Below are 22,622 nucleotides of genomic sequence, written 5' to 3'. Positions count from 1 at the left end.
CTCAATGATAGTTTTCAGGAGAGAAAAAAAGAAACAATCATTTATTTCAAGATGTGCAGGTAATGGAAATGGTTACATACAGATAACTACAAAACAAGGTCTATTGTTTCTCTAGCTTATGCCATTATCTTTTAATAAACACATGCTTAAGCATGTTTGCTTGGTTCTCAGATAATGTATCTTGACAGAAATTTGTCATATGACTCGGGACTTTGCCCTATAAAGTAATTCCCTTCATACTCTCCAACGGATTCTTTCTGAAGAAGGTCTCCATGCATAAGTGTAGCTATCATAACTAAATCTTTTACATACTCACGATTAAAGAGTAAACCTGTGATTATCACCATGAGATCAGACATGATACAAACCTACCAAATTGTACAGGGAAAAGATGCTCTCCAGTCAACTAACTTCTTTGACTTTTCAATTGGCAGTCAAACAAGAGGACATCGATTTAAGATTTTGAGAAGCGTGTCAATATAAAGTTGAGGCAATCCTCTTTTTCTCAAAGAGTGATATCAGAATGGAACAGGCTACCATCATTATGTAGTAGAGAGTTCTTCAACCAACATATTCAAAACAAATGTAAAGAATTTCAGGCAAGATCCGGTAAGATAGATGACTATAACCCTGATGACGTTTTCAAATGTCCATGTACTCCTGCTGCACAAAGTCTGTCACACAGAAATTAATCAACCTCATTGGTGCAGAGGGGCAAATAAGTTTGGTATAACTTTAAGCTCACTTCCAAGGTAAGAGTTCCAAGGTATGATCACTACACATGGCAGCCTAAGAAAGAGAATCAGAGCACTATACCCGTGTTAAACTCCTCCTCGCATGCTTCTATCTGCTCAGTCCAGTCTGAGTTGACGTTGCCCATCATCTTGACGTTGTGGGTGAGCAGGCCGACCTCTGCCCTGGTCTCCAGGACAACGCCCTCGACCTCTTGCACGATGGAGATGTGTTCATAGTCCATTGCAGGCTCAAAGGTGAGGGTCATGCCATCTCCAGATATTGCTGAGAGATTAAGAAATGTTATGAACAAATTGAATCATTCAAGATATTTCTGAATTCTGCGCATTCATCATGTTCCACTATAAAACACACGCTGATTTTCTTAAAAGTCTGCTTGATTTGTGACTTTTGTTCATCAGATGAACTCTGGTCAGAAAAGTGCGTTAGCACACTGAATATTAAAAGAGAGTACACAATTATCCTGAAGAACTCAAAGAAATAGAGCACAGCATTGAAACTTCGTAGGATTTTCTTTAAAAATCTAACAAGACAGTGAGAAGTCAATTTTAAAATCATCAAGGGACATCACACTGATGAATACATTAATTTCCTTAAGACATAAACTGGTAAGTCTTGAATCCTAGATATGATTTTCAACTTATAGGCCTACAAATTTTTAAAGTCACAGATTAGAATGACATAGATCTGGACTTCAGAAGACTGATACCCCTTTCAGTAACTTTCCTGGCTAGCACCAGGCCCAAGCTAAGTCGTAAAATTTTGAGTTTATGAATGGGTCGGGCCAAAGTGGCCCGCGCCAGGAGCGGGCTATTTTGGCGCTGCTGCAGCTAGCACCAGGCGCGGGCCAGGCACGGGCCTGGCACTGATCGAAGAGTTTATGAACGATAGCAGCGACAGGCGCGGGCCAAAATTCCTTTCACGGTCAAAGGTCACAGCTTACGCTGCTCAGCTCATAAGCACGCGGCATGCACATCAAATATCGCGCAAAAATGCACTTCCGCTCTGTCCATGACGTGTTCAGTTACCATGGCAGTTATCCCTTATGTGGCCGAGTTCGTGAATGGGTCATTGTAAAAGTAGCGCGGCTCTGCTGTAGTTACTGAACGCAATTTTTACTGCTTGGCACGGGCCAAATTAGCTCAGGCCAGGAGCTGGCCAGATATGCATGAGTTACTGAAAGGGGTATTAATGAGAAGTGAGCTGCTTTCATTGCATCAAACTAATGAGAGTATGGCGTTGTGAGCTGAGTACAATACCAGTGATGATTCGTTCCTCGTTCTGGTTCTGCTTGTGACGGTCTCCGGTGGAGGCGATGACGAAGTGGTCGCCGACCTCCCAGGTGACAGCTTTCATGAGAGTCAGCTGGGTGGCGCCGGGTTCGATGGTCTCAGCCAGGTGGGTCCACATGATTGGCACATGTTTCCCTGCAATGACATCACAATGGATTGGTTTACAATGATAAGGAAGTCAGAAAGCCACCCTCATGACAATGGGGGATGCCCCCTCTCACTTTGCTAGTCTGTGGTACTGAAGTCATCATTATCCTAAACATGTGGATTGATAACAATCTGAAAACCCTCAATTACTCCATGGACTATAATCAACTATAAAATACATTCATGTATATATGCATGTTTCTCTTGTTAATTGTAAAGGACTTTAAAAAAATTGATCATAGGTGCTATATCAATTATTCACATTATCACTATCATATACATGCACCACTCAAAACACATATGCACACATATCAATATATCTATATCTACAATATCAACATCTATATCTATATCTATATCTATCCATCCATATATCTATAAATCTATTATATTAACACTCATCCATTCATCTGTCTAACTCTTTATATGTATAATTCATACACATATAAGGACATAAATTTATAAATAAACAAAATTTGACGGTTTGGAAATATTGTCCTCCGAAGCTTCCTCACCGTGCATGTCCACCGTGCCATTGCGGACAGCGAACGTCTTGGCGCCAAAGAGGGGAAGCTCGGTGGAGCGGACGTGACCGTGCATGACGATGGTAGCCTTGTGCTGGAATGGCTCCTCCTCTGTACCGATCTGAAAATGGCCGCCCTCGGTGATGATGATGTACTCGGCATTCAAGGTCAGGTCCTTCTCGTCAAAAATGAGGGTGCCACCTTTTGGAGGGATTATGGAAAAGAAGGGGACATGAGGAAAAAACAGGTCCACCATTTATACTTTGCAAAAGTCAGTTTTTGATGCCTCCTTGAACAGGATTGAACAACCTTTTAGCTCACTATAAAAAGACAAAAAAAGGCAAAAGTGATAAGATCCGATCAGATTTTGAAACATACAATGTACTACGTGAAGGGAGTGGTTTCAGAGCCTCCGATAGGTACATGTACCTTAAAGCAAATAACTTGGTTGCAGTGTAAATGCATTGGGTTTCAAGAAGTGCCTTTTCCTGACCTAGATTTTAATCACTACAGGTCATTGCCTGCCACTCTAAACAAGCACGTCAAAATGACCAACTGCCACTGACAAATATTCCACAATGCACATATTTTCATGCTCATCACATTTGTGTTTCTGTGTGATTGTGGGAATCAAAAGCATTAGCTGTTTATCGGTGGGGAACTTCATCACCATGAGAGCGGGTCCAGTAAGGAACTGCTTGGAAAAAAATTTCATTGAGCAGTATGAACAGACAAGCAATCTTTTTCAAAAGCTTTTGAAATAGTTCAAGGATGCTTCGAATTTTGACTTCAATATTATGGGGTAAAAGATTCATTCTTTGACTGGCAAGGCAAGACAATGTCCTTACCACAGCCAGGTTTTGGCAGAATGAGAACATCCCTCCGGATTTAAAATTGAGGCATTCACAGCCTCTTAGTCATGTTGAAACAAGATTTTGAGTAAATATCCCACTCTACCTCACGAAAGGTCATCCTTTTTTGCAAGCAGCTATAAAAAGATGACCATAATTCCATCAATGCATTTGTATATTCAACTTTGAGTCTATAGCTTTTTAAATGAAGCAAGACAGCCTATACAGCTTCAACATCACAGACTAAATTACAATGATAAACTTTGCATTCCATGATGACATTTCATCAGTGTAGAAAAAAGCAACAATACAATAACCAAGTAAATTTCAAGAAAATGAAGAATGCATTTTAAGTTTTGGAATCATAAATATTAGTCTTTTCTGAAGACAGTCCAAGATAATAGAACAGACATTCTGATACCTTCTATGAGGAGAACACGTAAAACAGGCGTGTCGACATCCAATAGGACCGTCTGGCCTGCTCCGATGGTGGCAAAAGCGCCCTCTTCAGGTGGGTCCTGGTTTCCCCATGTGAATCGCGATGACCAGACATCGATGTAGAAGTAGTCTGCAGCTCCCTTGCATAGAATACATAGGTTGAAACCAAGTTAAACCTGCCCAAAGAAAGCTTAAGATAAATCTCCTTATCCTGTTAAGGACGAGTCCTGAGTATACTTGGGCAGGTGTCTATGGGAAATGTGTGTCGTAGCAAAATCAGTCCTTTCTCAACAGGTTAATAATGATAATAATAATGACAGTTGCCTGGTCTCCATGTAGTATTTACCAAACATAGCTTGAATACAAACTGCAAAGTCTTTAAAAGCATAGAAAGTTTTGCAAGTTGAGACTCATTTGACAAGAGACAAATTAGTTTTTAGGATGTTTCACACTTACCTTAAAAAAAAAATGGCTTATATATTTTGAATGTTATGTTGTGATCATTACTTTCTAATGTGCAGTAGAGTATAGTATTACAATAAAACACATAGTTCTTAAAGATTCAAAGATCAGTGCAAATAACTGTTCAATTGAAGCCAACATTCCATCTACATTAATTAACATTATAAAATTATTGCTTTTTTGATAATCATTACCGGTACTCCAGAAAATTCAGAAGCATAATCCTACCTCTGAATCCGGCAAAGCAGCGCCATTTGACCCGACCTCAACTTTGACCTCGGTCATCTCATTGGGAAAGTGAGCTTCGGTCACACACACAATCTCCGTCTCAGACTCAGTGTCCACTATGCACTCTGTCCCACCAATGGTCACTATGTTGCCCGAAGACCTGAAGAAATACACACACAAAAATGGGCTGATGATTATGTAAGTGATCCCAATAATACACCTGACACCCCTAAATTTACTGTGATGTCAGTGATGGTATTCTGCTAAACTTACCAGATTGAGCAATTATGAGCAAAATCTATAAAACAGCACGCAACCTACGAGAGATTTACATTTAGCTTCTTATTCTTTCTTCTTGGAGGGGGCAAGTCATCGTCATTGTTGTTGTTGTCATTGGCTAATGCACTTTACCAAACCATCATCTATTTGTCCTACTTTATTGTCTCCCACCCACTATTAAGCATCACGTTGATCTTCCCTAGATATGAAACTAGTGAAAGAGTTAATATTAACACAAGAAGCAAGAGTTCCCGCAAAAATAGAAAACATATCCACCAGAGAAGAGATAACAGATTGTTGTCAGTTGTTGAACAGAAAAGTTGAGTGGAGTTATATTATACAAATAGTGAATGGTCACAAGTGTGATGATAAAAGATTTCATATGAGGTGACAGATGAGGAACTCTACTCAATGAGACAAAGCAAAATTGAATAATCTGCTTCATTTTTTTTTTACCAGGTGCAAAACTTTGTCTCAATGCAATACTAACAGTTTGATACAATTCCTCAGACATTAATGAATGTGATCCACATATAGTACAGAAATCACAAAGAGGCATCCTCCAGTACATTGTATCATAGCAATAATCCATGAAAGTGATCAGTTAAGATGTTGACAATTAAATGAGTGACTGAATCATGCTTGTAACTGACTGAGTATGTACTGCAAAAGAATTTTAATTGTGATGTCAGAGGTGCCCAACGGTGCAAATTTATGAGGTGATTATGAGCCTATCGTGGGAATGAATGCAAATGGGTGATGTCAATGTGCAATATATCCAAAACTGATTGACCAAAATTGCATGCTTGACTGCAACAGTGTGCAATGGCACTTTTTAACTACATGTCGCATGGTGAACAATCGACACATAGGATGATTAGAATCTTTCAGATATTGCATGAGACACTGTGTGAGAATACTGAAGATGATCGACTTACATAAATCCGGTTCCATTGATGGTAACCCTTGTTCCACCTGCGGTACCACCCCTCCTGGGGCTCACACCAGAGATGGTTGGTGTCAGTGACCGCCGGTAGGTGAAGGTACCAGTGGCATTGACCTGCAGCCCACTGCCAACCCAGACACTGACCTGACAGTCCAGCTCCTCCCCGCTCGCTGTAAAAGGAAAAAAACAAACTTCTTATTCGGTCTCGAGTAATCAGATTCAAGCCTAGACTACAGCATCAATGTCAGTGCTTATCAACAGCAAAGATTCAATTATGACTTCAAACAACTCAGGACTATTATACATCTGATTGAAAAATCACTAAATCTGGGCAAGTGTCATATGAATGAAGGGCTTTTGTGTGACAGAGGAGATGGTTTTGACAGACACTCCACTCCAAATCAAGTGGAAAGTTAATTAATGACTACCTCACATATTACTTGATCTATAAAATAATGTCTACAGAACATGCTCACATTAAGTCCACTAGTGGCCTGTTAGAAAGGTATATATCTGAAACACATGAAGAGTTTGTTCGCAAAAACCAATAAGTCCATTTTCTAAGATTTTGAAGTACGGTCTTTGTCATAAAGTACAAAATAATACCTTTTAAATGATATATTGGTCACTACATATAAAGGTACATTTTTGAAGCTATGGTCAAAAGAAGCAAAAATTTTCTTATTATTCTCTTTATTTTTCTTGACATTTAATTGCAAATATCTCCATTTGGCAAATATGGACTTATCGATTTTTGCGAACAAACTCTTCACATGCTCTGAAATAGTGCGATAAATGCTTCACTGAGCAGAAACTGATTGGAACAACAGGCAAGGCTCCGCTTGCTACATCTATTATTTGTAGCATCTTTCTTTCATTTTTTGGCGGAGCGTGAACATGCACCCGCACATGCTCCTGAACATCTGCTAAACTTTTGTCGAAACTCAACATTAAGCCAGTCAAATCTGTGGACATTGGGCTAGTGACATATACATTAACCCTCTTGGAATATATTGAAGCTGATTTTGGACCACCATCTCGAATTTTGAGGTATATTTTGGAACCTTCTCAATCCTGTCACGATGGTTTGGACCCGAGCAACCGCCCCTACGGACCCTAACCCTAATCCGGACCGACTCACTGGGGGAAACACGAAGAACACCGATAGCACCAACAGCACGTCCTCTTCTGGTCCGCCATTGCTGACCACTGGTGCAAGACCAGACATTCAACCTATTGTGGAAGCTATCATCTCAGCTTTCACTGACCAGCGGCTGATGGAAGAGCGATTAGCACCTGCCCTGGGCCCCGCTCTTGCCCCAGCCTTACACAGTTGCTTCATGATAGAGCTTGAAAAGAGAGATAGCCAGATCAAACAGCTTGAGAAGAATCTCAGCATTGCGGAATCCCGCATCGAGGAACTTGAGCAATACTCAAGACGAAACTGCCTTGTCATTCACGGAGTCAAGGAAACAACCGGCGAACGCACTGACCAACTGATCTGCGATCTCGCGAAGGGGAAGCTGAACGTCGACATCAAACTGGAGGACATCGACCGATCGCATAGGATAGGTGAGCGAGGAAGGAATGACAGAAAAGGACGGCCACTTCATCGCCCGATCATCGTCAAGTTCTGCGGCTACGGACCGAGGTCGTCAGTCTACGCCTCGAGATTCAAACTGAGGTCGACTGGCATCTACATTCACGAGAATCTGACAAGTGAACGACAGAGTCTCCTGAGAAAGGTGAAGCTGAAATACAACCAACATGATCACAAGGTATGGACCCAAGACGGAAAAATCAAAGTCAAAACAACCAACAGACTGTTCACGATAGCATCACATTCCGACTGGAAAGAACACTGCGAACGGTTTTTGAAGTAACTCACGCGACCCATATTACCATTTCTATGTTTCCTTACTCCGGCCTAATTTAACTTTAATTCATTCGATGTAAACATAGGAGGCTGTTGAGAATCCAGGCAAGTGAACTTTTGAACTCCTCTTGAACTTTTCTCCCTGTTATTCTTTTCAATTCTGCCTGCCTCAAATTCCGCAGGCGCGCTTGTGGTCACGGTGTTATGTAAGCATTTATTGTTGTATATGTTGTAATGAAGTGTTGTGTCTGTCTCTCCTGTGTACGATGGAATCAAATCAAACTAGTATGTTCATGTGGTAGGCAGTGTCATGTAAAATGTTCTGGCATTAACCTGGACTTGCACTCTATCCATTGGAAATGCGATTTTTGTATATTGAGTGAGCTTCCTTTCAATCATTACATCGACGATCAAGAATTTCAGAGCACTTTGTATTCATGTTTCCATGGCGACAGAAACTCTATTTCCCCAAATCTAAACTCCTATGTGTTTGATGCAGTGCAAATGAATGATTATCATGTTTCAGGTGATGATATGGAGACCCCATGTAATCATTATTTCAGTGACAATTTCAATAAGAATTTCTGTAATGTGAATACTGATGAATATTTTTCCATATTTCATTTAAATTCCAGAAGTTTATCCGCTGATTTTTCAAGTATTTCTGATTATATTTCAACGTTAGATCACAAGTTTTCGATCTACGCGTTTACTGAAACCTGGTTCAAACCATTTGTTCCGTCTTTGTATAGTATACCTGGATATTCTTTTATTCACAAACCGCGACAAAACCGGAGAGGTGGTGGCGTCTGCATATATGTTGACAGCGCATTGACATATGATGAGAGAACTGATTTGTCTTTCTCAAATGATTTCGTTGATACCATATTCATAGAGGTGAAACAGAAACGCGATAAAAACATTATCGTGGGAGTTGTTTACAAGGCCCCGGACACTGATTCTAGTGCATTTAACGACTTGCTCGAAAATTGTATCTCTAACATAGCTAAAGAAAACAAATTTTGTTACATTGTTGGTGATTTTAACTATGATATATTGAAATATTCTACACATTCCGCCACTGGTGATTTCTTGAGCATAATGTATGAAAATTGTTTTAGGCCTTTGATTACTAAGCCCACTCGTTTAACTCAATCTTCCTACACCTGCATTGATAATATATTTACAAATGTCATGGATAAACCTATTATACCTGGGGTACTTTTCTCAGATATAACAGACCATCTACCAATCTTTCATATTACAAAGTCACATTGTGCTCAAGATACCCACTGCCCGAAAAGACATTGTAAACGGACCTTGAAAAAAATTGTGTCTGATGATCTCTTACGTGAATTGTATTCTAACAACTGGTCATGTGTCGAAAACTGTAAAGACCCCAATATTGCATATGAAGCTTTTATGAATGAATTTGAGTCCATGTGTGAAAAACATACGGTAGAATACAATGAGGCATTTAGGGGAAAGAAATACACTCCTAGAAAACCATGGATGACAAAAGGGATTATGTCATCAATTGCAAAAAAGCAGAGATTATATCGGAAACATATCACCTCCCCTTCCAAAAGAAATGAATTTTTGTACAAACAATTTAGAAATAGATTTAATAGACTTATTCGATTACAGAAGCAAGAGTATTACACACGTTTACTGGAACGAAACAAAAATGATATTTGTAAAACTTGGAAAGTTATCAATGAAATTCTGGGCAGACAAAGCAATGCCTCTAGATTGCCTCAACGTATTCTGAAGGGTCACAGATTAATAGAAGATGATAAAATGATTGCCAATATATTCAATTCTTATTTTGCATCAATAGGTTCTTGTATTTCAAAAAATGTCAACAAATCCTCAAACCATTTTTCAGATTATCTGGGCAATCAAGTAAATAAATCAGTTTTCTTTTTTCCTACTGATGAAAATGAAATCATCAAGGTCGCACAACGTTTAAAAAATACTTTGTCTGCTGGACATGATGATATAAGTGTTGTATTTATTAAGAAAACTGTTTTTGCAATTGCCAAGCCTCTTTCTATTATATTCAATTTATCGTTAACCACAGGTGTTGTACCAGATGCATTTAAGATCGCCAAAGTAATTCCAATTTATAAGAAAGGCGACAAACAAGCAATAGAAAATTACCGTCCTATTTCTCTTTTACCTGCATTTTCGAAAATCCTCGAACGCATTATCTATAATAGATTGTATGATCATTTGCTCCAGAACAAAATACTGGCCAAAGAACAGTTTGGATTTCGACCTTTATACTCAACTGAATTAGCTCTTTTACATACCCTCGAACAAATCCTTTCCTCACTCGACAACAAAGAAACCGTGATTGCCCTGTACGTTGATTTAAGTAAAGCTTTTGATTCGCTCGACCATAGCATTTTGCTGCACAAACTGGAACACTATGGTGTTAGAGGTGTACCCCTCAGTTGGTTCAGGGATTATCTGACAGATCGTAAGCAGTTCACATGTATTAATGGCACAAACTCTAGTACTTTACCTTTAACGTGTGGGGTCCCTCAAGGCAGTATTTTGGGCCCTCTTCTTTTTTTAATATACGCTAATGATATAATAAATACATCAAAGTTTTTACAATTCATTCTGTATGCAGATGACACAAATATATTGTTTTCACATAGAGATGTAAATACTCTGTATAGTACTGTCAACACTGAAATGATGTACGTTTGTGACTGGCTCCGAGCTAATAAGCTACAGATAAATGTTGATAAGACAAAATATATGATATTCCACTCTAACAGAAGTTTTCGGCAAGATGTTTCATTTGTTTCGTATTCAGAAATTAAGATAGATAATCGAATTATTGATCAAGTTGATAGTATTAATTATTTAGGAGTTATTATTGATGATAAATTGACTTGGACTAAACATATAAGTAACATTCATGGGAAGATAAGTATCTCTATTGGTATAATGCATAAGCTTTGTTCAATACTGCCGAAACATACTCTTTTTATGTTGTATAATGCCTTTATCTTGCCTCATTTTGATTATTGTAGTCTCGTATGGTCTGGAACCAGTTTAACTAATTTGTGTCGTTTATTTGTTTTACAGAAAAAAGCAATTCGAATTTGTTCAAACGCCAACTCTCTTGACCACACCGCTCCACTTTTCAAAAAATTGAATACTCTCACTCTGTCTGACAGTGTCTTAGTCAAACTTGGTCTTTTTATGTATAAATACTCGAATGCAATTTTACCTGACATTTTTGATGGTTCTTTTACACTGAATTGTGCATTACATAACATTGAAATTTGAAATAAGGATAACATTGTGTTGCCATTTTGTCGCTTGAGCATAAAGCAAAAAAATTCTGTTTTATATAAAGGTGCTAAGTTTTGGAATGATTTGGATTCAATTTTTAAGAATGTATCCACTCAAAGTGCTTTTAAGTCTAGATATAAACAATATCTTTTAAATGCCTATTGAATTGTATTAGTCCATCTTTGTTAGTCTTGTTCTGTCTGTTTGTTTTATTTGTGTAATGTAGTAGCATATGTCTTATTTCATCTTATTTGTCTATGTTATCTGTAACTGTCATTAAGTAATCTGAATGTAACTCTGAATTTGCATTTGCATGTATATTCTTATGTATCCAACTCTCCTAAAGGGGATCACTTGTCTCAAGCCTTTGGCTTTCTTTGTGAACTCCCCGACACATTTTACTCTGTATATATTTCCATTTTTATGATTATCAATAAAGTGAATTGAATTGAATTGAATTGAATTGAATCTTTGTAGAATAATATAGCAACTGAAGTGACGCAATTTGGCTCTGGAAAAGCCTTTAGACATCTTACCATAGTTTGGCGGCACCTCACACAGGATGTAGGAACCAGTGCTCTCTTCAATGCTGCAGGGATTGTTGCAGACGTACACCTGACTGGTCTGTGAGTCAAAGCCAGACCCATTGATGGTCAGTAATCTTCCTCCTCCGAAGCTTCCTGGAAGTCAACGGGTGTCAGACGGGGCAATCAGGGGTGGATCCAGGAATTTTGTAAAGGGGGGGGGGGGGGTGCAAAGAATATTTTTGGTGCTACTTCTAGGTTTCATCTCATTTTTTTTTCTTTTTATTTCTTTCGTTTTAACAACAACAAAAAAAAAGGGGGCATGCTCGGTGCATCCCCCCTCTGGATCTGCCACTGGTAATACTAAAGAGCAAATGCTGTCAAGAGAAGACGCCAAAACTGGAGCCATTTCGCTAAATTAGAATTACAAAAAAACATGCAAAAAAGCACGAAATAATTGTGGCAAAATCGTGCCATAGGGATCGAGAAATGCAATGTTCTTTTCCTGATAGATGTTCATGTTGCATGATTTCATAATACACCAGTTGAACAAAATGCTGCCTTTCTCGCTTGATACGTTGCTATCGCCTGATGAATCCACAGCCATGCAACTCTGTGAACTTAGCTTTTGCCACAGATGAATATTGAAATACAAAAGCCATTATTGCAGTGTAAATTGGAGTCAAGAGCAATGCATTTCCCTGGCTATTTCAAACATGGGCCAGCCCAGAGACATTAAAACCACCACCTCCTAAAAGGTCTCTTATGATACACTGAGTCTATCAACTATTATGATACACTGAGTCTATCAACTATTATGATACACTGAGTCTATCAACTATTATGATACACTGAGTCTATCAACTATCATGATACACTGAGTCTATCAACTATTATGATACACTGAGTCTATCAACTATTATGATACACTGAGTCTATCAACTATTATGATACACTGAGTCTATCAACTATTATGATACACTGAGTCTATCAACTATTATGATACACTGAGTCCATCAACTATTATGATACACTGAGTCTATCAACTACTAGAGTATTATGATACACTGAGTCTATCAACTATAGAAATTTAAAACTTTCAGTTCAGTTTGAATGCACTTAACTCAGCAACACTGGTTACATGGTAGCTACAGAATGTATTTGTTAACTATTTAACACTTCTAAATCAATTACTTGAACTTTCGATTCAATTTGCTGAATGCTCCTAACTCAGCAACACTGGTTAGATAGAGAATTTTCTCGTTTAACTATTTAACATAAATCAATTATGTGTTCTCTAGCCTGTTATAGGGGTTATTCTTTTTTTTTCAGAAATTCTTTGATAACATTGGTCTGCCCAGAAGCCATGGGAGAGAGTATAATTACAGGTTTGAAGTTGATCTAAAGTTGAATTCTACATTATGTTCAAGTTGGGTTTACTTTAATACTAACAATGAAGTCAAAAAAAAATATAATGGGAGAAAATTTATTCAAATCAAACATGGGACAAAAAATTAGGAAGAGTCTTAAAGGGGATGGCTAGTAACTGATCAGTGGGAATCAGTGGGAATAGTGGGGGATGATTGTTCCAATTCTTGTGGGATAAATTTAAGAGTACATTATATATCTATTGTTGTGTGAAAATTGTTTGCTTCAAATGGTCTCATATTCAAGTAATGTGCAGTTTAGTGGTTCCAGGGGGGTGTTTCATAAAGCTGTTCGTAAAGTTACGAACAACTTACGAGCTACTGGTGATCAGTTGCGATGTGCTATACTTACTAGAATTTCAATAATTCACCACAAGAACTGATCACCAGTCGCTCGTAAGTCGTTCGTAACTTTACAAACAACTTTATGAAACAGGGCCCAGACTAACATGCCTGCACATGTTTTCATGCAGTGCTATTTATCGCAAACACACATGCAAATCACGGAAAGTGATGTTATTATGCAGTATCTTTTTTCTTCAATTTTGAAAGGACAGTCAGACAATATTTTTTGAGTTAAGATATACTTGTGTGTCTTGAGAATATTCATGCAATATCTAAAATATCATAGAAACAAAATTGTAAGAATATCAAGGTTTTAATCATAAGTATCATTTCTACAAAAATGAAATGAACTGAATCATAAGAATTTGTTCATGTGTGTCAAAATGTGCAAAACTTGCAAAAATTGAAAACTTCTGTGAAGGAAATTACGGAACATTAATGAATCAAAATTTCTGATTTTTGTCACTATTGTGACATGTGAACAAACAAATATTTTTGAAAACATACCTTAAGAACATAAGGTGAAGAGGTATATTCTAATTGATTTTTCATTCCTGAAGTTAAGGTAAAGTGCATATAATTAAGTGAAATCACCCATTCACATAATACTGATTAAAGTTTTAGCAACTACAATGTATCAATGGAAGTGAAGTTTTCATAACGCTGGGCCAATGTACTGAATTTACTTTAAAATATTCTTTCATAGCAACAACCCAATTCTCACTTCTGAATGACTGCATGCATCCATCATTCAATAAAATTTCAAAACAAAAACTCTTGGAGTGTGAATTTCTGGTGGTTCTCTCAAACACATTTCTGTGCTGACAAATCAATGTTAAATTAAGGAAAAGTTATGTCTGAAGTATCATCTCTTATGCTGACCACGCTGCAAGAGTAGGTGAGTACCTATCCAAAAATAGTCATGAATAGAATGATATAACCAATTTCAAAATGCTGATTATCGAGCCAGTGCAGTGAAAAATAAAAGAATATAGCATGCATTTTGTCAAAACACTGTCATCCCTGAAAAAAAAAAAAGTTAATTGATGCAAATCATGTCTTGTGCTCCAAGTGTAATCGTATCAAGTTATAAAAAATACAGTGCTTTTGTCACAAAATATTGGTGAGAAAGACAGGGAATTATCTTAGCAGTTATCAAATGGCTGCCAAAGGGTATTAGCTTTTCCTGGGTTTGAAATAGCTGCTACCCCTATGACAGTTACATAACACAAAAAAGAAAAGCGATCAAGATTATGAATCAAGGAAAGTGAATTTGTGCTGAATCTTTCTCGGAAAAGTTTGTTGTGAGATGAATCAAGACAAAAATCTGATATCCTTCTACCTTGAAAAGCACCATCAAATGATACTCTTTCTATGTATCGGGAGGAAAAATGCATGAATGCAAAATAATGTCATTTCTAAATTATCAGACAACAAATTATCTACAAATTTTAATAAAGATCGATACAATACAACAGATGTCAAAATCTAACTTTACAATTTGGCTCAGTATTCTGCTCACAAAAATAAAGTATGAAACAAAGAAGAAACTGTGAAACAGCACATTTCGAAAATGTTATTGAATTACCATAATCAATTGAAATCATTATATTCTACTCAACATCTTTAAAATATTATAAAGATCTACACAGCACATTGACAACATCCCTGAAATATATTTCACATGAAATAATTTTCATTCACTATGCATGCAGCCATGATTTTTCTGATCAGCATAACAAATGGTAATGAGCACTTTACAGGACAAATTGCTCGTTGAGCACCCATACATACCTTCATTTGGACTGACATCTGACACACTGAGATCATATTCAAACATTGATGTACTCGCTGCATTCCCCTTCCCTGTCACATGCACCTCAACGGTGTAGGTACCGGCTGAGTGAGCACCGACGGTGCACTCCAGTGAAGTGGTACTTGTTGAGGTGGCAGCACATTCTACACCATCAATAGAGACCGTGTTTAGAGATGCCTCAGCGTTGAAGCCTGTACCGGACACCGTGATCGTGTCACCCGTCTGGCCAGATGATGGCGAAACTGACGATACTGTTGGTGTTTGGGCTGCAGAATACGTGTAGGTTACATCTGTGTCATAGGATAGGGAACCAACAGATACTTCAACAGCCGGTGAACCTTCAGAACCAGATGGGGTGACGCAAACAATGGAGGATATTGTCACTGACTGAATGGCACAAGAGGTGCCACCAATACTGACTGTGGTGTCCTCAGTGATAAATCCATTGCCACTGATGGTAATCTCTTGCCCACCACTGGTACTACCCTCAGATGGAGTCACACTGTATAGCTTCTTTTTACTCCCGACCGTGGCGGTGGTCTCAAAGTGGGCGTCACCCATTCCCGCAATGTGGAGCATAACATCCTGGGTACCGACTGGAACGTAGCTAACATCGCAGATAATGGTGGTGCTGTTTAGCGATGTGACTTCGCAGTCTGTCCCACCAACCATAATCGTGACATCCTCAGAACTGCTGGACGGCCCAAAGTAGCCAGAGAATGACATGATGGTGCTGTCGCCCTCAACAGTTTCTGGTGAAAAGCTTTCCACAACTGGCGTGTTGATGGTGGAGTAGGTGAAATTCTGAGCAGTCGCCCACCTACTGGCTATGCTTCCAATGATCACTGAGATGTCATACACACCCTCATCATACGGGTTGGTCACACAGTGGATGTGTGTGTAGTTGTAAGACTGAATGCTGCAGGGACTGAATCCAACAAGGACTGTCGGCTCCGAAGAGAAACCATCACCAGTAAGTATGAGTTCAGTGCCGCCGACAAGGGAACCCTGATGTGCAGACACATCATCCACGCGGGGGAAGAGAACAAAGGAACGGTCCAGGGGTAGAGGCTGCTTCATCTGGCTCAGGCCACGATTCTTGATGTTCACCGTCACCGGGTAGAGTATTCCCACGTCTAAAACCGAGCCTGCGTCCACGTGGCATAAGATCTCTGTCGAGGATGCCGACTGCACCATGCACCCCTGGTCACCAACAGAAACTTGGATGTCACACGAATTGTCGCTGAAGCCGACACCGGCAATGGTGAGGAGCTCTCCGTTAGTTCCCGTGTTGGGCCCGATCGAGGAGACAGAGGGTGTGTGGCAGACAGAGTAGAGGAAGCTGAAAGATTCATCGCTGCTGTCCGGCTCCGTCTCGGAGCAGCCAGAGATGGCGCTTGTCACGCCAGGGCAACTTCCACCGCTTGGAGCCGACGCACCTGGAGGAAGAGAATTCAGCCTCAGGTTAGTGGACCATCATCAGGGAAAGACGTGTAATTTAGGAGCTTACGAGGGTTGCAACTTGCACTGAACATGACTGCATATCCAAGAAATGCATGGTGTACCGTGAAACCACCTAACATCAAATGTTGCACCACTGTGGAAACCTTCAAATAATACACTGTACATCATGTTGACCACATGACACTATAACATCAAAGTATAACCTACATATCAATAATTTCTGCACAAAAGTTTCCTTGAAATCTTGTGGGCATCATGCTGCATGCGGAACTTTTTTTGGAGTGTTGAGCAGGAGGTTTGGATGTCATTCTTTTAAAATGTGTATTTTATTAGAGATCCATACCTTTGAAGCTGCTTGTGACACAACACAACCTTTCATCTCAAAATACAGAACATGTTTTTCTTACCTGACTGAACATCATACTCTGTCTCGAAGCCTCCAACCGAGACGTACAGCTCAGACGCCACCGAGGTCGCCTCACCAACGACGATGACCCCCGTCATGTAAATAGGACTTGGAGCCTCCTCGCCGTTCACTGCATCACTCGAGAAGTAGTAAGTCCCCGGTACATCAAACTTAAAGGAGAATTGCCCTGTAAAGCACACAAACAAAAAACACAATCATTTCTCAAAATGATAGAAATTTGATCACTATTCTCCTTGTGACTACTGTAAAACATGATATTTTCGTGGTACGAAACTTTCACGAATTGTCACTGGCATTCAGTGCATATAGTGTAGATATGAAATTTTGGGTACATTTTAATTTCGCGAATCTTGTGCATGCGAAATTCGCGAAATTAAAATGCATGCGAACATTAATTGTTTTAAAGTACTTTCATGAATTTTCAATCCTGAAAGAATCCCATTTCTGTGCTCAACTTTCCACTGATAAATTACAGTATATCAATTTCTGGTCAGTGTCCCCGTGTTTGCATTTATTACTTTCACAAAAAATACAAATAACTGACATCTTACACTCGACACTAACCTGTTGTTGTGGGGTCTCCACTGTTGAAGCCACTCCCGTCATACACTGTGGCCGCTTCCTTCGCTGTCTGGTGTACCGAATAAGCGATCCCTTCCACAAATTTGGGCACAGCCCAGGTAAAGGTGACAGTGTCCCCTTCGATGATATCAAGACGAGATGGATTCCAGGCATAGCCAACTCCAAAAACTGCAGAGAGTGAGAAAAACATTGTTTAAGTTTTGTTGTTGTTGTTATTGTCGATGTCTAGGTTTTACCTTGTTTTTTTGTTATGTATAATATTGTATGATATTTAGTGTGCTTGTATAAGCACTCATCATACCTGAGAGAACAATACTATTTCATTTTCATTTACTGTTTGATATGGCAAATTTGTGAACTTTTATTTCTAAAGCTCAATTTATATGATTGACTTCACTTTGTGCTTTTTTTTAACCACTGATCTTTCATTGGAATGCACAAATGAAGCAAACTTTTCATTGAACTACTGTATAGTACTAACTTCACCGACAGTTTCTATTGTACACTATGAACATTGGATTCATGATGAACACAAACATGGAAGCAGGATAAAACAGACATGTGCTGCTTTGCCATTCAGTTGTACTGTAAAAGTGGACATTTTTGTGGTGTGGAAATTTTCACACATTTCATGTGACCAGAAACCAGCAAGAAAATAAAAACACGCAAATATTTTTGCACGCCATATGTTCCACTTCAAAATTTCTTTATTCAGCAGAATTAAAAACAAGCAAAATTCATCTCAACTAGCCAAGTGTGAGAAATTGCTCACGCGCCAATAACCACTTTTACAGTATAAATGCCTACGTATCTATCATTTGCCACATATAGCTATCAACATATGGAACAACATGTTGTCGGAGAATTAATGTTGAATTTCTTCAACACATCAACAGAGAGATTACAGATGGAGAGAATTTATTTTCATGAATCGCATCAGACTGCTACAAAGGACGCCACCACTCACCTTCGTGCTTTCCATCGTGGGACACCACATGCTGGTTATTGACATTTGGGGTCACACAGGTCAGCAGGCTGGTGGCTGCAGACGTCAGTTCGCAAGTCCTGCCCCCAAGAGTGACTTCGATGTCGTCTGATGACTCCCCAAATCCCTGACCAGTGATGGACACTTCAGTACCCCCCTTAACTGACCCTTTGCTAGGGAAAAGACCTGTGACCTTGAGGTCATAGGTCACTATAAGGTCAGTGCTGGAAACAATAGGGAGGAACATCATGAAGTTGCTGGTGTCAAATATACCTTCTATAGCGATTACATTGAGAGTGCATAAACCCTGTCTCATGTGCCGGGGGCATTGGACAGTGTGCATAATGCTATAGGGTTTTCTGTACCAAAACAGTTTGACATCTAGGCCGCTTTAACTGCACATGCTTTCATATGATTACAAAGATGGAAAATGAAATGACAGAACGTAATACTGAATTGATGTATAGATAGATAAGGAAAGACAGATAGATAGACAGAAAGAAAGTTGCGATCTTAACAAATTTAATTTGTAGAGGGAGACAAATTGAAGAAACTCACACGGCCTGAACCTTCATCCCTCTGAATATAAAAAATCTTTCTTTCAAATTATATTTTGTTTCACATTGTAAATCCAATGGAGACAAAATCACTTTGTAAGCAACATATGCCTATATATCCTACCAACCATGCGTGTTCATGTAGCATGATCATGCAGGAACAAATAGAATGAAAATCAAATCAAAATCTAATCAAATCAATTCGAATCAAAACAGGAAGAAAGAGGAAACTCTATGGGGAGAGCAAAGAGAGAGAGGACAAAGAAAGTTTTTGGTCACCAAATACTTTGCAGTAAGAAAGTCGACGCCATCAATGTTCACAATCACTTCAAAATCAAATCAAAATCAAATCAAATCAAATCAAATCAGGAACAGGGGAGAGCAAAGAGAGAGAAAAAAGAAAGCTTTGGTCATCACATACTTCGAAGTGGGAAAGCCGACGCCATCAATGTTCACAATCACTTCACGTTCTCCTGGGGGATTGCTCGGCAGAGTGCACGTAATTTGGTCATCAGCTTGGGACAGGATTTCGCACGGCTCACCCCCTACGGAAACAGTCGCACCGCTCGTGTCGAAGCGCTGGCCAGTGATGGTCAGAGTGGCTCCACCTGTAGAAAGAGGCAGATATCCTTACCGTTGATTACAAATAAAATTCACACTTGACTCTTATCTGATCTAGAAAGATCAAACATGTATGTACCTTTTGCAAACATCATGAGTTCTTGCATGGGTGAAGAATAATTTCTCCCAACATCGTGCATGAAATCTTATGGTAATACACCTCAGAGTCTTGACAAAAAGAAATTAAAAAAAATACTCCAGTCACTTGAGAATATGCTTTGAACTGAGAATAACAACCAGAAATTTTTTAGCGCCCAAATGAATTGGAAATCTATAGTATAATTTCCCCCTTCATCATAAAGCAGTTTTTAGTTTTGAATATTTTGAGGAAAGCAGTTCTCACAAGCAGAAAGAGAAGAGAATTACTCCGACATGTATGGTATGAGTTTAAAGTGAAAACTAAGTTTCGGTAAGTGCTTGAGAACCCGTCTAGCACCATTTCATTTTTGCTTGCAATATATCGAAAGAGTCCACTAAGAAACTTACCTGGCTGACGCGGTTTGCCGGAATGATGAGTCGGTTTGGAGTATTTTGAGAAAAATAATAATAGTAGGAAAACCAACTTTTATTCCAGAAGGCTCCAGACTGACTCGGTCTAGGGAAAAATTCGACCCTACTTCAGACAATTCACACGCAGTAAGTGATCGCCACATTCTACTGGCCTCTGCATAATACCAAATGAGGCCTAACTGAATGGACAGGAAAGTGCGTGCTAACGTAATCCTGTATGTTGTACAAACAAAACAAAAATGACAGCGCACGGTCCTCAGTTGCTGAGACGCGCGGTCTTTGGAGTTTTTGTTTTTGTTTATCAAGCGCCTTTGATTGTTTTAGAGGTGCTTGATCGGCGCACACTAATTTTGCATGCGCGCAAAAGAGGTTTTTGATGCGCGCGTTGTAACAACTCGGACCATTACTACTGCGTATAGCCAGAACACGAAGCGCTAGTTTATACAGGCCGCTCCCATAGGACAACACTGTACAATCAGAGGGACAACCATTACAACTCATCCCGCCGTCAAAGCGAAGCCGAGTTATCCCCGAGTCCGAGTTTAGCCTGACCCCGTTCGGGTAAGTTCTGAGACTGAATCTTTTTGGTTAATATTTCACATTTTCGTCGTTACCCATCGAATATCTTGTCATAACATCGTTATCCTGCACATTTCCTAAGCATAATTTCACATTTGGGAGCGAAATTTGACAACTTTTGCAGGCGTACCAGAACTTTGTTTGGGCTTTAATGTACAATTATTTTTTTTTGACAAGCTAGGCATCTAAAACATTTGGTATAATAGATTATTTGATATCAAATATATTAAGGATGTAATAAAATAAATTAATAATAATTCTTTAGTATCTTGTATCAGTAATTACATTGTAGAACTGTTTGAGCTTTAGTACATAAAATCAAAAGAATATGACTGCGTGCCCCTGGAAATTTACCGAATTCAGTGAAATTATGAAAACATGAAATGACAGAGTGGTGCAAGGCCAAGTACACTTGCGTTTCTATGTCACATTACTTTGGGGACTTCTATCAGGATCGAGGACGAACGTTACCCACAACCTAGACTGGTCCCCATTTGCTGAAGGGTCCATTTAAACAGTTAATAGCGCTCTTTAAATTCAGTGCTAGCAACTTTAGAAGCTAAATATTCAATATTCTAGCAGTAAAAGAATCTTTATGTCTGAAAAGAAACATTATTAAACCTCTCTCATTTGAAAACTTCTTTTGAGCAAAGTATGCAAAACTAGAGAAGCACTCTGAGAGAGCAGACCTCCACCAAGCATGCAGCCCATTCCCACCCGCACTGACCTTGTTCTTCGACAGAGATAAGTGATTTCCATCCATAAGTATTGTGTGCGGAAAGCCGCCCGATTTCCCAATACAGAAGCCTTTGTTACATCATAAACCCTCAGCTGCACAGCGCGTCTCGCCCTAGCAGAAACTAGAGCATGCGCTTTAGTGCGCGCATGCAAACCTCAAATACGCGCAGCCTGAACTCCCAAGTTCATTGACCCTACCTGCCAAAATATTAAAAAATCCTTCATAAATTCTTCAAAAATTCTCCGATCACTACCAAAAGTTAATCGTTTGTTACTTGTGTCATTCTCAACCTTTCCTGTAAGTTTCATCCCAATCCGTTACCTACTTTTTGAGTTATTTTGCACACGGACAAATGAACGAACTAACTAACAAACAAATCAACGGTAACGAAAACATAACCTCCCCCCTTGGCGGAGGTAATGAGGAAACATGGACAAGACGACAGCATACGCTGCTGCATCATTGATCCTCTTGCAAAGAATTTGGATAAATTTCTGAAGTAATCTTTACCCCTATCTGTGCCAGGGACTTTGGACAGTGTGTACAATGCTACGAGTTTTTTTCTGCACCAACCCACTCTCAAAGCACACACAGGGTTTTCACAGACATACCAAGAACACCGGAAGACGTTGGGGAGAGGGATGTAATGGATGGAGTGATGTCAGAATCTGGAGTGAACCCATCATCTTCAACCTCTCGGATGTCACCGATCTTGATAACTATGGAGGTGCTAAAAGCAGCACTTGTTGCCTGTTTACATAATCAAGAAAGATAAAATTTAAAAGCAACAACAAAAAGTTAATGACCAGCATTAGCACAAGAAGTTGAATATAGTGAAATTCACTCACGATTTGCAAATTCATACATGTGGCCACCCAGCTCAAAACCCACAAAAAGTCGCAGATAAAGTTACGCCTTGTTTGAAATGTCGCAAT

General features: G+C 39.2%; 1 protein-coding gene across 1 annotated transcript in view; it reads right to left on the bottom strand.

Annotated features, from left to right (window-relative positions):
* LOC139719148 (fibrocystin-L-like) overlaps window positions 1–22,622 on the bottom strand; it is a 133,620-nt gene that overhangs the window by 35,030 nt on the left and 75,968 nt on the right. Inside the window, exons 25-37 of the mRNA XM_071630582.1 lie at window positions 22,299–22,437; window positions 19,660–19,846; window positions 18,664–18,905; window positions 17,679–17,864; window positions 17,095–17,280; window positions 15,202–16,662; window positions 11,648–11,791; window positions 5,913–6,090; window positions 4,696–4,855; window positions 3,989–4,145; window positions 2,708–2,917; window positions 2,013–2,180; window positions 817–1,017 (exon numbers count right to left, since the gene is read on the bottom strand). Coding sequence (XP_071486683.1) covers window positions 817–1,017; window positions 2,013–2,180; window positions 2,708–2,917; window positions 3,989–4,145; window positions 4,696–4,855; window positions 5,913–6,090; window positions 11,648–11,791; window positions 15,202–16,662; window positions 17,095–17,280; window positions 17,679–17,864; window positions 18,664–18,905; window positions 19,660–19,846; window positions 22,299–22,437 — 3,619 coding nt within the window. The remainder of the gene's footprint in view (window positions 1–816; window positions 1,018–2,012; window positions 2,181–2,707; window positions 2,918–3,988; window positions 4,146–4,695; window positions 4,856–5,912; window positions 6,091–11,647; window positions 11,792–15,201; window positions 16,663–17,094; window positions 17,281–17,678; window positions 17,865–18,663; window positions 18,906–19,659; window positions 19,847–22,298; window positions 22,438–22,622) is intronic.

Source organism: Diadema antillarum, unplaced genomic scaffold, assembly GCF_040938485.1.
Source record: "Diadema antillarum isolate AM-2024a unplaced genomic scaffold, OU_Dant_1.0 scf00000105, whole genome shotgun sequence".
In the NCBI taxonomy this organism is placed as follows: Eukaryota; Metazoa; Echinodermata; class Echinoidea; order Diadematoida; family Diadematidae; genus Diadema; species Diadema antillarum.
Note: the sequence above shows the minus strand (reverse complement) of the source record. Positions and strands in the feature narration are given on the sequence as shown.